This window comes from Cricetulus griseus, chromosome 4, assembly GCF_003668045.3.
Source record: "Cricetulus griseus strain 17A/GY chromosome 4, alternate assembly CriGri-PICRH-1.0, whole genome shotgun sequence".
Taxonomy (NCBI): domain Eukaryota; kingdom Metazoa; phylum Chordata; class Mammalia; order Rodentia; family Cricetidae; genus Cricetulus; species Cricetulus griseus.
Window position 1 is genome coordinate 85,373,061 of NC_048597.1, and position 12,366 is coordinate 85,385,426.

At 45.7% G+C, this 12,366-nt stretch overlaps 1 protein-coding gene across 1 annotated transcript in view; it reads left to right on the plus strand.

Moving 5' to 3' along the window:
- LOC100760155 (WD repeat-containing protein 49) overlaps positions 1-12,366 on the plus strand; it is a 48,018-nt gene that overhangs the window by 15,706 nt on the left and 19,946 nt on the right. Inside the window, exons 5-10 of the mRNA XM_035444305.1 lie at positions 3,859-3,961; positions 5,916-6,022; positions 6,105-6,184; positions 7,112-7,166; positions 7,965-8,010; positions 9,567-9,626. Of these exons, the coding sequence (XP_035300196.1) occupies positions 3,859-3,961; positions 5,916-6,022; positions 6,105-6,184; positions 7,112-7,166; positions 7,965-8,010; positions 9,567-9,626 (451 nt within the window). The remainder of the gene's footprint in view (positions 1-3,858; positions 3,962-5,915; positions 6,023-6,104; positions 6,185-7,111; positions 7,167-7,964; positions 8,011-9,566; positions 9,627-12,366) is intronic.

Genomic DNA, 12,366 nt, shown 5'->3' on the forward strand with positions numbered 1-12,366 from the left:
CCAGCAGTATGGTCAGAAGTCTACTCAATGCTCTACCCTTCAGGTCACAGGCTCTGAAACTGCAGCCCTGGGCCTCTAGCTGTCAGCTTATATTTGATAGGGCCATTTTAGCATCCCCTCTAGCAACACTGGAGTAATCTGCACTATCCAGGGGTAACTTCCCCTTGGGCCTATCCCACCCGCCAGCCTTAAGCCTATAGTATATAAAGATTCATGATATGGGAACAGAAGCCAGGTCCAAAGGCAGAAGATGAACAGACAGGGGTCTGGTATTCTCACAGTGCTATTGCTTCTGCCATGCCCCAATGTCCTAGACCCCCCACCCCCATCCATAAACAAGTCAGCCATTCAGGGGCACATACCAATGTGACAAGACAGGACTGGAATGGGGACCTCTGAGTAGATTTCCTTCCCCAGCAATGGGCCTGCAATGCCTTTGAGAGTGGACTCTCTTCAATTTCACATGTATTCATTGTAGTTTCCCTGACATCCCCACACTCTAGCCCAAGCCCCAGTTATAGCACCATTGCCTCCTTGACAAAGAATGTAGTGGCCACTTGCATTTTCTTCCACCTCTGCCCTCCTGGGCTGAACCTGTCTGGTCTTAGACACTCAGAGAGGATACTACACACTGATATCAGTTGGCTATCCATAACTTCTGCTCCAGGGGATCCTATTCTGACTTCTGCAAAAATGAGTTACTGGTGTAGTACACATACATACATGCAGCCAAAACACTCATACACATTTAACTAATGAATTAACCTAAAAGCCTGAGACAAAAGGAAATGTACTTCCTAATACCCGTTTCCACAGCCTGCAAGGGAGCATCCTCTGTGCCCTATGAAGCCCAGAGGCTATAGAATAAGCCACACCCTCCTGTGGAAAGAAGCCCTTCCCTGCCTGCCAGCATGAATGATGGGGTGCTTGGCATATGCTTTGAGAACCACAGAGCTCTCTGTAATCCAAAAGCATGGACCTTGTCACAGCCAGCCCAGGGCAAGTGTGGCCCATTCTCCTTTTATTTGTTATTTTTATGTGGATACTGGGAATCAAACCCAGCTCCTCTGGAAGAACAGCCAGTGTTTTTTAACCTCTGAGCATCTCTCCAGCCCCATGTGGCCCATTCTTAATCCCCTGTTACTCCTCCTAGCTGTACAACATACATTCTTCCTCCCTACTACAGTTTTGTTTTGTTTTACCATCATTCAGCAGCTCTGAGAATCGAAAGCCAGAATACATGAGTCCACATCAAGATGCAGAAAAGCCTTACAGTGACTGTCATAGCCTGTGTGTTTCAGATACTGTGCCACAATGGTGACAGGCTTCCTGTGCCCCAAATCAAGACTCTTGCCCTCCCCATGTTTTCTCTTGATTTGTAAACATAGGCATGGAAGTCAGGGTCAAAGGTCAAAATGCATGTTAAGAGTTCATTTCAAGGGGGTTGGAGATAGCTCCGTGGTCAAGAAGACACATTGAGGGCTGGAGAGATGACTCAGAGGTTAAGAGCACTGGCTGCTCTTCCAGAGGTCCTGAGTTCAATTCCCAGCACCACATGGTGGCTCACAACCATCTATAATGAGATCTGGTGTCCTCTTCTGGTGTGCAGGTACACGTCAGGCAGAATACTGTATACATAATAAATAAATAAATAAATAAATAAATAAATAAATAAATAACACACTGCTCTTGCATTGGGTGGTTCACAACTGCCTCTAACTCTTTAGTTCTAGAGGGACTGATCTGGCCCCTATAGGCACCTGTACTCATGCACTTAAGCCCACACATGGATACACACAGACATATACACATACCCACAACTGAAAAAAAGTAAATTAATTTCATGGAAAAGCAATCACATGTGGCCTTGGTCTTGGCCATCCACTCCCTTCCTAACCTCAGTGAAGCCATGTGGCTGGCTAGAATGGCTCAGAAAACTCACATAGAGCCATAGCCAAATGATTGGTGCAGCCAGGCTCCTGAGCGATCTGGAATGTTTCACTCAGGATGCCAATGCAGCCAGCTTACAGAGGAAGCTTCAGCCAATCAAATCGCTGTGTGCTCTGCATGATAGAATTGTGTAGAACAAACAGCCTACTTGATTGATTTCTTTTGGAATGCAATGCAATGATGGGAATACTATTTCATGGGCAACACAATCTGAATCTCTAGTGCTAACACTTAGTTGCCAGATCATGTCCCCTGTCTTCGCCCACCCCATCCCCGATGTGCAACCCAGAGTTACCTAACCCTCATTTACCTAAGCTCCTCCCCCCAGTACCTGGGAAAGTGGTCAGACCAACAGCTAGACACAGAGTTTTCCCTTTGTTCCTCCCCTCTGTGAACTTCCTGCTTCATCCTGCCTGGACCAGACCCCCAACCCACACACACCTCTCCTAAAGCCCTGGGACAGGCTGCTCTTCCTTAGAGAGTAGTCTGAGCTTCATGCCTGAGACTTCAGATCCATGGGAGGCTTTGCCATTCTCCAGCGACCAAGCTTGAGGATTCACTGCAGAAGATCAATGAAGAGGGAGGTGGCAGGGAGACCACACATGGAACCTATGTTCGGTATTAGGTCCACTGCATGCCAGCATTTATATCCATTTCCTCGTAATTTTTCCTCACTTTCCCATAAGAGATTGTATTTTGCAGATGAGGAAATCAGGCCATGGGAATTGAATTGCTGTTGAGTGCTAGCTTCTAAGAGGCAGCCTATGGAACCAGGCTTTGGTTGCCCTGCTGTGCCCTTCGGAATCTGGGTACACATGGAGTCACAGGGCCTGCTGCTACCTGCTTGGCCTCAGCCCTGCAGTAACTGAGAAGTGTCGCTTTCTCGCACAGGATTCATAGTGTGCTAATTTGTTTATGTTTGTTTGGGAGAAAATCTAAATGCTCAGCACTCTAGATCTGTAAGTCATCAAGTCACACTCCTCCTGCCCTTAAAAAGAGATACATAGCCCCATGTGGTGGCACACACCTATGATCCCATTATCGCTCAGGAGACAGAATCAGAATGATCTTGAGTTTGAGGACAGCATGAACTATAGGAGAACCAGTTCCAATCAATCAATCAGTCAGTCAGTCAGTCAGTCAGTTAGTTGGAAGTGCATGCTCTCTGTTTTCTTCTTTAGCAGTCAATATAACCCATCATGTGTCAATCACATGTGTTCTAAGTGTGCCTTATCATATGTGTGGTGTTCTAAGAAGATGCCCATATCTTTTCCTACTTAGTCCCTGTGTCCTAGTTAGGGCTGCTATTACTATGATGAAACTCCACGACCAAAGCAGCTTGGGGAGGAAAGGGTTTATTTGGATTACACTTCCATATCACTTTTCATCATCAAAGGAAGTCAGGACAGGAACTCACGCAGGGCAGGAACCTGGAGGCTGGAGCTGATGGAGAGGCCATGAAAGGGTGCTGCTTATGGCTTGCTCAACCTATTTTTTTTTATAGAACCTAGGACCACTTGTCCAGAGATGGAACCACCCACATGGGCTGGGCCCTCCCATATCAATCACTAATTAAGAAAATGCCCAACAAGCTTGCCTACAGCTGGATCTCATGGAGGCAATTTCTCACTTGAGGCTCCCTCCTTTTTAATGACTCCAGCCTGTGTCTAGTTGACATAAAACCAGCCAGCACACCTTTACAACACTTAAAGCAGGTGTTACCACCCCTATATTGCAGGTTAAAGAGTGGAATTTTGAGCAGTTAGGCAATTTCCCAAGGTGCATCGTTTGAGCCCCAAGCTTCTCCTGCTGGTCACTGAGTAATGGAGAATCAGATCAGCCCCTTCCTGGGTATCCCTGGCATGAAGTCACCTCAGCTGTCCATTGTCTCTCTTTTTCATGAGCCAGATCTGTCCCAGAGCCCCACCTGGTACATTCCCACCAAGAGCCTGTGGTATGCTGCAGATACAACCCAACCTTCAGGCATGTGGTCAGCTGCTGTGAAGCATCTGTAAGTACCATCCACTCCTGATGTCTTAGCAACAATATGTTTGTGAGGTAACCTGGTCCTTCCATCTTCCCATTACAGCTGAGCAGTGTGTCCTGCTGACATTCCATTCCTAGAAATCAACAGTGGGATGGGCATCCAGTTCTGCTCTGTTAATGATCCCATATTGTTCGGACAGTCTGTTTAGAGTCAAGTGGAAGAACCTGCTGGCTCCCGGGTAGCTCCCAGGGGGAGTTATTAGGAAGGAACATCCATCCTGAGAGTATTATATTTTTGTGATTATCTTGTATGCTGTAAAGCAAATACTCCTCATGAACTGGTTGAAACTCCACTCCACTGTCTGCTCAGAGGACTTTGAGAGTGGGCTCTAAGCCTTCCTCAAAGGAAGCCTCCCTGGGGTGGGGACTAACTTCAGCCATCAAGACTGAGGATATTGGACTCCCTTTAGGAGGACTTTCATTCAAAGGGAGGACTCTCACTCAATGCTTGCTCCAGGGAAGACCCCAAAGAGACTAATGGTGAAAACAATCGTACTGAGGGAAAACTGAGGACTGGAAGTTTAGAAGGTACAGGAAACGAACCCTACTGTCACAGTTTCTTTTCCAGTGGCTTCAATAAAATATCCTGATAAATGCAACTTCAGGGACAGGGGGTTATTTTAGTTAACATTCCAAGATACAGTCCATTGTTGCCTGTAAGTCATGGCAGCAGAAGCTGCAGACAGCTGGTTCAGCATCCAAAATCCAGAAGTGTGAGCTCTGGGATGGTCTATTTCTGGCTCTTGATGCTTTAGCGACTGACTCTGATTTATCAAATTCCATTTCCCATTGTTCTCATCACATCATATCCACAGTTCAGAAGTGTGAGCTCAGATCACACTGTTTCCACAGTCCAGAGCTTAGGTCACACTGCCTCCACAGTCCTGAAGTGTGAGCTTAGGTTACACTGCCTCCACAGTCCAGAAGTGTGACCTTAGGTCACACTGCATCCACAGTCCAGAAGTGTGAACTTAGGTCACACTGTATACACAGTACAGAAATATGAGCCTAAGTCACTGTATCCACAGTCTAGAAGTGTGAGCCTAAGTCACACTGTATCCACAGTCCAGAAGTGTGAGCCTTTGTCACAAGTATACACAGTCCAAAAGTGTGAGCCTATGTCACACTGTATCCACAGTCCAGAAGTGTGAGCCTTTGTCACACGGTATCCAAAGTCCCAAAGTGTGAACTTAGGTCACACCATATCCAAATCCAGAGGCATAAGTCTAGCTCTTCACTCAGTTCAGGACCAATGCACAAAACTGCCTTTCATGTTTAGGATGGGCTTTCCTACCTCAGTTAATCCAAGCTTAAGAAAATCCCTGCCATGCATGCCCACAGGCCAGTCTAAATCTAGATAGTCCTTCACTGAGACTCCCTTCCCCAGTGAGTCTAGACTGTGTCAAGATGACAGTTAATACCATAACACCCACCAACCCCTTGACTCTGGACATTAAACAGGAAGACTGTGAAACCAAATATTCTGTTGTTTAAATGTTCTAGTCATGGCAATTTGCTATGGCTGTCCTAGCAGCTAAATACATTCAAATGCACTTGTGTGGGAGTCCAGACACTTTCTAGGTAAACATTTATTTTTAAGATTTATTTATTTTTATTTAATATGTGTGGGTGTTTTGCCTGCATGTGTGTCTATGTACCATGTGTGTACCATCTGCAGAGGCCAGAAGAGGGTGCTGGATGCCCTGGACCTGGAGTTATACATGGTTGCGAACTGCCATGTGGGTGCTAGGAACTGAAACCCTCATCCTGTAAGCCATCTCTCCAGCTCCTATAAGCTGTCCTCTTTAAAATTTATGTCACCATATTTAATATTTATGTTACCAGGCCTCTAAATGCAAATTTCTTTTGAATTGGTAGTCATTATTGCTAAGCCATCTTTCTTTCAACTTTTCATACAGGTAGTGAAAGTATGGGACTTTGAAACAGGAAGACAGGTGTCTGAATTTATTGGGACTCATGGCAATGCTGGTATCACCTGTCTGACTTTTGACTCCAGTGGAAGAAGGTACCCCCTTCCTCTAGGGTCAAGAACCTGTCAGTAGGGCCATCTGGGTCATGTCATCCTAGTGGGACGATCTGTTTCCTAGGCTCGTCACTGGGGGCAGAGACGGCTGTCTGAAAATATGGAGCTACAACAATGGACACTGTCTCCACACCCTTCAACACGGCAAGTGAGGCTGGGCTACTCCCACAATGCTCCCTCTCTCCATGTGGTATTGATGCACATTTGGGCCCTTTACTAATAAATGGAAAAGGAACCAAGTGGGAGAGAGCCTACAGTGTGGGTGACATCTCCACCTCCCCTTTCTCTGTATTTTGCTTTATTCGATGTTTCTGAGCTTGAGTTTCATGGGGATACAATCACAGAAATTAAATGAAGGGTTCTTATAAATCTCCTCACCTGCCCCAAGGCAGGTCATTCATTCATTTGCTATGTCTGTCCCCTGAGCAAGTTGGGAGCATGGGAAGAGGGGGGAGGGAGCTATGAGAATGAGAAGGGAAGAAGAGGAAGGATGCAGAGGTCATGAGGGAGCAGAAAGGTTGAGTCAAGGGAAGAATAGAAGAAAGGGTATGTGATAGGTAGGGTTTTAGTTGGGGGGGTGGTAGGGGAGGACGGGGGGGAGAAGGGAACTGGGATTGTCATGTAAAACAATCTTGTTTCCAATTCAAATAAAATAATGATTTAAAAAAGAAAAGAAAAAAAGTTCCCAGATTCTGGCCTGTAAAATGCTAACAGAGCAGATAAGATGCACATTCTTCAACTACTAGAGGGGAATAAAGTCAAGGTGAAAGAGACATGAAGCTAAAATCACGAGGCTCCATGTGACTATCTGCCCATTCACTCACTTGATGAATCCCATGCTATCAGGTCCTCTCAGGAGAAACCAAGCCTCTTCCTGTAGCCGATCAAAGGCAGACTCAGGGAAGGCGGCCATTAATGATGCTTTACTGATCTGGGTGACATTTGACCCTGGGCTGAACACTAGAAAATAATGACAAAGTCTGTTCTGATCATCAGACACATGAGGACAGCTGAATTAAGCAAGAGTTAATAGAGAAAAATGTTTGACATAAGATGATAATGTATTTCTAGATGAAAATCAAAGTGAAGTATGCGATTGTACGTACATGGAGGTGAACCAAAATAGGTGAGTTTCCTTCAGCGGAAGCTATCTTTTTTTCCCCTACCCTATTGGAAAAAAAATTAGTTGTGTTAGTTAGCTTTTCACCACTGTGAAAAAAATACCCGAGATAAAGGGGCGGGGATGGTATTTCGGCTCATAGTTTCTGGGTCTCAGTCCATCATCAGCTGAGGTCTGATGGTGGAAACATCGTGGTACAAGGGCAATGGTACAGGAAAGATGCTTGCAAGTTGGTAACCCAGAAGAAAAGTGAGACAGACACCTGCAGAGGACCCAGTTCTGGGCTCCATGGGCACCAGAGATACACATGACATACATACATAGATGCAAGTGTAACACCCCATATTCATAAGAAAAAATAATAATGATTTTTTAAAAATCCAAAGTAACAAATCAGAGTGGAGCAAGTAACTTCAACCACCATAAATCAAAGAAGAAAAACACGGCAATTCCTTCCTGGACACTAAGAGAGTGAGACAATCCTTGGGCCATTTCTGTAAATAGCCCCTGGATTGGGGGTGGGGGTACAGACAAGCTCTAAAGATCAAGTCATTCCCAGGAAGGCAGCTGCTCACAGAGGATCTGTAGACCTTGGAAATGATGGAATGGGCTGTTTCTGGCCCCTCATCCTTTAACGATTGACCCTGATTTACCAAATTCCATTCCCCATTTTTCTCCGCTGCATTGGAAAAGCTCCTATCAATTTTCATTTATTATGTGGATAGGGCAAGGCTAAACCACAAAGTTAATTTTTAAATGAATGGAAGTTGAAGTGTTATAATTAACATTTTGTTGTTGTTGTAGGTGTGTCATAGCTGTTGGATGGGACAGGAGAATAAATGTGTATTTTGTAAGTGAAATGTAATACATGAATACATTTCAAAAACTGTCCTCTTAGGTTGACTTTCCTGCCTCCCTTGTCTCTCATTTTTAGTGTGTTTTTATTATTTTAATTGTGTGTGGGTGTGTCTGCATGTGGGGATACACATGTGAGTGTAGGTGTCTACGCAGGCAGAAAACATTGGATGCTCTAGAGTTGGAGTTAGAGTTGAGTGCTGAGAACTGAACTCAAGTCCTGTGGAAGAGCAGACAGTGCTTTTAATGCTGTTAACCTCTGAGCCATCCCTCCACCACCCTGCCTTTCTGCCTCTTCTTTAAGAGTACATTTGAAGCCAGGTGGTGGTGGCACACACCTTTAACCCTAGCACTCAGGAGGCAGAGGCAGGTGGATCTCTGTGAATTCAAGGCCAGCCTGGTTTACAGAGTGAGTTCTAGGACAGGCTCCAAAGCTACACAGAGAAACCCCCGTCTCAAAAAAAAAAAAAAAAAAAAAAAAAAAAAAAAAAAAAAGTAGATTTGAGTGTGCTTTTACTGCCTGGCATAAGACAAGCGATGTGCACAGGATTCCCTCTCTTTATTTTTCTTTGTTCTTTCCTCCCTCCACCCTTCGTTTCTTTTGAAAGATGCCCCACTTCTTCCCCCAGTATCTTCCCGATGTCCCCTTGAGAGGATGTGCCAGCTAGGAAAACAGCCAGGATCTCTGAGTTCCTGGGAGCCAGGGGTGCCTTCACAAATATTGAGTTCTCTTGATAGCTCACACTTTCTCTGGCTTCTCCACCTTTATCTCCTACTGGGGGGTGGGGGAACCTCCTTCCAGCCTGAGGGTTTTCCCAGACTGCTTGCAAAAAGATGCCTGTCTTAGGGGAAGGCTGACTTTTACTTTCTTCCTTCCTCCCAGCCTGTCTTTTAGAGCATCCTAGAGTCTCTTCAACCAGGAAGAGGAAATGAAAGGCCGCCCATAGGCGTCTCTATAAACCCCAAATCCCTCTTCATGGTGGGGATTAAGAGTCAGAAATTTAAAGCATTGCCCAAAACTAAGTTTTAAATCTACCTGTGACATTTTATTACCCTGCTTGCTATGCTGGGCGGTCCTGGATTTCCAAATTCATTTAAACGCTGTCCGGGCTCTTTATTCATTTGAAAGTTCACTATATTTCACAGCCTAAGCCTTGCATCTTGAGAGTGATTTGAGAGATGAATACCTGGGAAGTTTTGGCACTGAATTTGTCCTTTGGTATTACAGCTTTCGAGGCTGATAGCTTTGGGTTTAGCCCAGAAAACGGCTCTGGGTCTTATTATGAAGGCAAAGTTATGCGGTGGATGGAGAAGAGCTTGTCAGTTGACATACGATTTGCTGAAATGCAATCACCCAGACGTCAGGAGTGGATTGCTTTTTCTTCCCACTGGCACTTGGGGAATTTGCTTTGACATTTCAAAAATCTGCATCACTAGTGGGGTGTGGGGTAGGGTTATGGAATGTGCCAACACCTTCTCTCTGAAGTTGTGAGTGTGTTGGCAGCTCATTTTATGGCTCAAACAATGTGCCCTGTTTGGCTTTGGATACAGGACATACCTTGTGATTTTCATCATTTCTGGAAGCCTCAACCCCACTGGCAGGACGACCTGGTGAGCCCCCAACTACTATCTGGCCCTGAATGCACACAGTAGCACACAGTGAAAATCTCCTTCACTCAAGGGGCTACCCTGCATTTCCTGGACCTGCCACACATGCTCAGTTTCCCAGAAACCTCTGCTATGCATGGCAAGAGTCCTGCCCGAGTAGAACAAGGTGCACTGAGGTCCAGGCAGCTGCCTCCTCACTGGGAAAGGTGATGGCCCCAATGTTCAAGTTGTGGTGTGAGGCCAAAGGGCAAAGTTCCAAGTTGCTCTCCAAGAGGCCAGCTGGGAGTCCCCATGTGTGGGAAGCTCAAGGTGGGGAGGGTATGGGTTTTTGCCAAAGAACATTCATTTCCTCCTCCTTCTTGGTGAGCCAAATTGCATTCATGGTGTCATAACATTCCTGACTCTCCGTGGCTGGTTAGAGGCTCAGAGCTGGGGAACAGCTTGCAATGCTTGTTAGGGGTCAGAACGTTCCAGCTCTCTACAGCTTCCCAGGGATGAATGACTTCCTTCAAAACTGTCTGGGTGCCAAGGAAATAAGACAAATGTGTAGAAAACAAAGCCACCCTGCCCAACTGCCACTGCCCCACCTACAAATATTCCAGAGTGCACATGTCATTAGAATACAAACTCTATTATCTTGTTAGGGTTACTATTGCTGTGATGAAATTATATGGCCAACGAAACTTGGGGAGAGAATGGTTTATTTGGCTTGTACTTCCACATCATTGTCCATCATTGAAGGAAGTCAGGATAGGAACTCAGACAGGGCAGGAACCTGGAGGAAGGAGCTGATGCAGAGGCCATGGAGGGGTGCTGCTTACTGGCTTGCTCCTCATGGCTTACTCAGCCTGCTTTCTTTTCTTTCTTTTTTCTTTTTTTTTTTTTAGATTTTTATTTATTTATTATGTATACAACATTCTGCTTCCTTGTATATCTGCACACCAGAAGAAGGCACCAGATCTCATTACAGATGGTTGTGAGTCACCATGTGGTTACCATGTGGTTGCTGGGAATTGAACTCAGGACCTCTGGAAGAGCACTGACTAGTGCTCTTAACCTTTGAGCCATCTCGCCAGCCCCATCCTGCTTTCTTATAGAACCTAGGACCACTAGCCCAGGCATGGCACCACCCACAATGGACTGGGCCCTCTCCCATCAATCACTAATTGAGAAAATGTCCCACAGGCTTGCCTATAGCTGATCTTACAGAGGGTTTTTTTTTTTTTTTTCAACTGAAGCTCCCTCCCCTCTGATGACTCTAGCTTGTGTCAAACTGACATAAAACTAGCCAGTACATCCATGAAGTCAGTCCTCAGCTGTCCTTTTATCCAGTGCCTAGCTTATAATAATTGCCCAGTGACTAAGTTTTCATTCATGCAGCATCCACTGAGTGCCTCTTGTGGACCAAGTATTGTTTATGGGAGCTGCAATGGCGAGCAAGCCCTGACATGGCCTTGTCTTCACAGAGCTTGCAGTTTAATGAGCATCAAAGGAAGTAATAAAGCTATATGCAAGGTTCCCCGGGTAGCCATGGCCTTTGGGTCAGTGATGTGCATATTACTTAGTTCTTCATCATGCACACATATTTTTGGAGCACTGGCATACTCATGCACTTAGTAGGCAGGCATGGAAGACACAAATAGATTCTTGAGATGACCCCCCGACCCCCACCACCCCCCACAAGACAGGTGAGCAATGGAGGAGATAGGAAGCATGGAACCTAACAAATGAAATGACGATAAGTAATAAATGATCATGATTTGAAAGCCACTAGCTTTGCTGTAACCATATCTAAGAGATTGAAAGATCACAAGGGTTTTTTTGGTTGTTTGTTTTGTTTTTTTCCAGAAGAGAAAGATAATCTTCATGAGGAGATGCTTGAGCACAGTGTGGAGGCACAGAGTGTGTTGTCTGGAAGGACTGTGGGGAGTCTGACTGGCTGGCACATTAGGAGTGGGAGGGAAGATATGCTAATGAGTTACCCTAGCAGGATGTGCATGCCACAATGCTTATAACAACAGAAATCTATTTACCTGGGTTCTGGTCCTGAGGTTGGGGTGCCAGCATGGACAGGTTCCGGTGAGGGCTCCCTCTCTGGTTTACAGATAGATAGCTGACTGTTGTCAGCATCTCCTTGCTATGTCCTCACACAACAGAGAGAGCATGAGCTGTGTGCCTCTTCCTGTTCTTAGATGGATGCTAATCCCAACATGGGGACCACATCCTCACGAGCTCATCTGATGTCAATAACCTCTCTAAATACCATCACCTTGGGTTAGGGTTTTGACATGTGAATTGAGGGTGGGACACAAACATGCAGCCCAGGAATAGAAAAGAAAACTTGATTCTATGGTTGGGGTAGGACATGGAAAAGCCCAAACCCAAGCTCAACACACATTGTGGAATAGTAGGGTAGGAGTGGGAATCTGGCAGTAGAGGATCATGGGAAAGTGATAGCCATTAGCCCTCTCTTTCCCACTTCTGGCATTATGATCTGTGTTTAAACAGAGCCTCTTAGGTGATCAAACCAAGTCCTCAAGGGACACCCTGTGGCAAGGGCATGAGGACAAGGGTGGAGGGACAGTTTAATACACCTGAGTGACACCAATCACCATTACATAGTAAGTGCTCACTGTGAGAAATGTGAGGCACTCGTAGCCCAGGGCCCTTGAAATCTATGGCACAGGTCTCCCCACACCACTTTCAGGTTCTCACCTTCACCAGAGGCACCTATGCCAAGCTC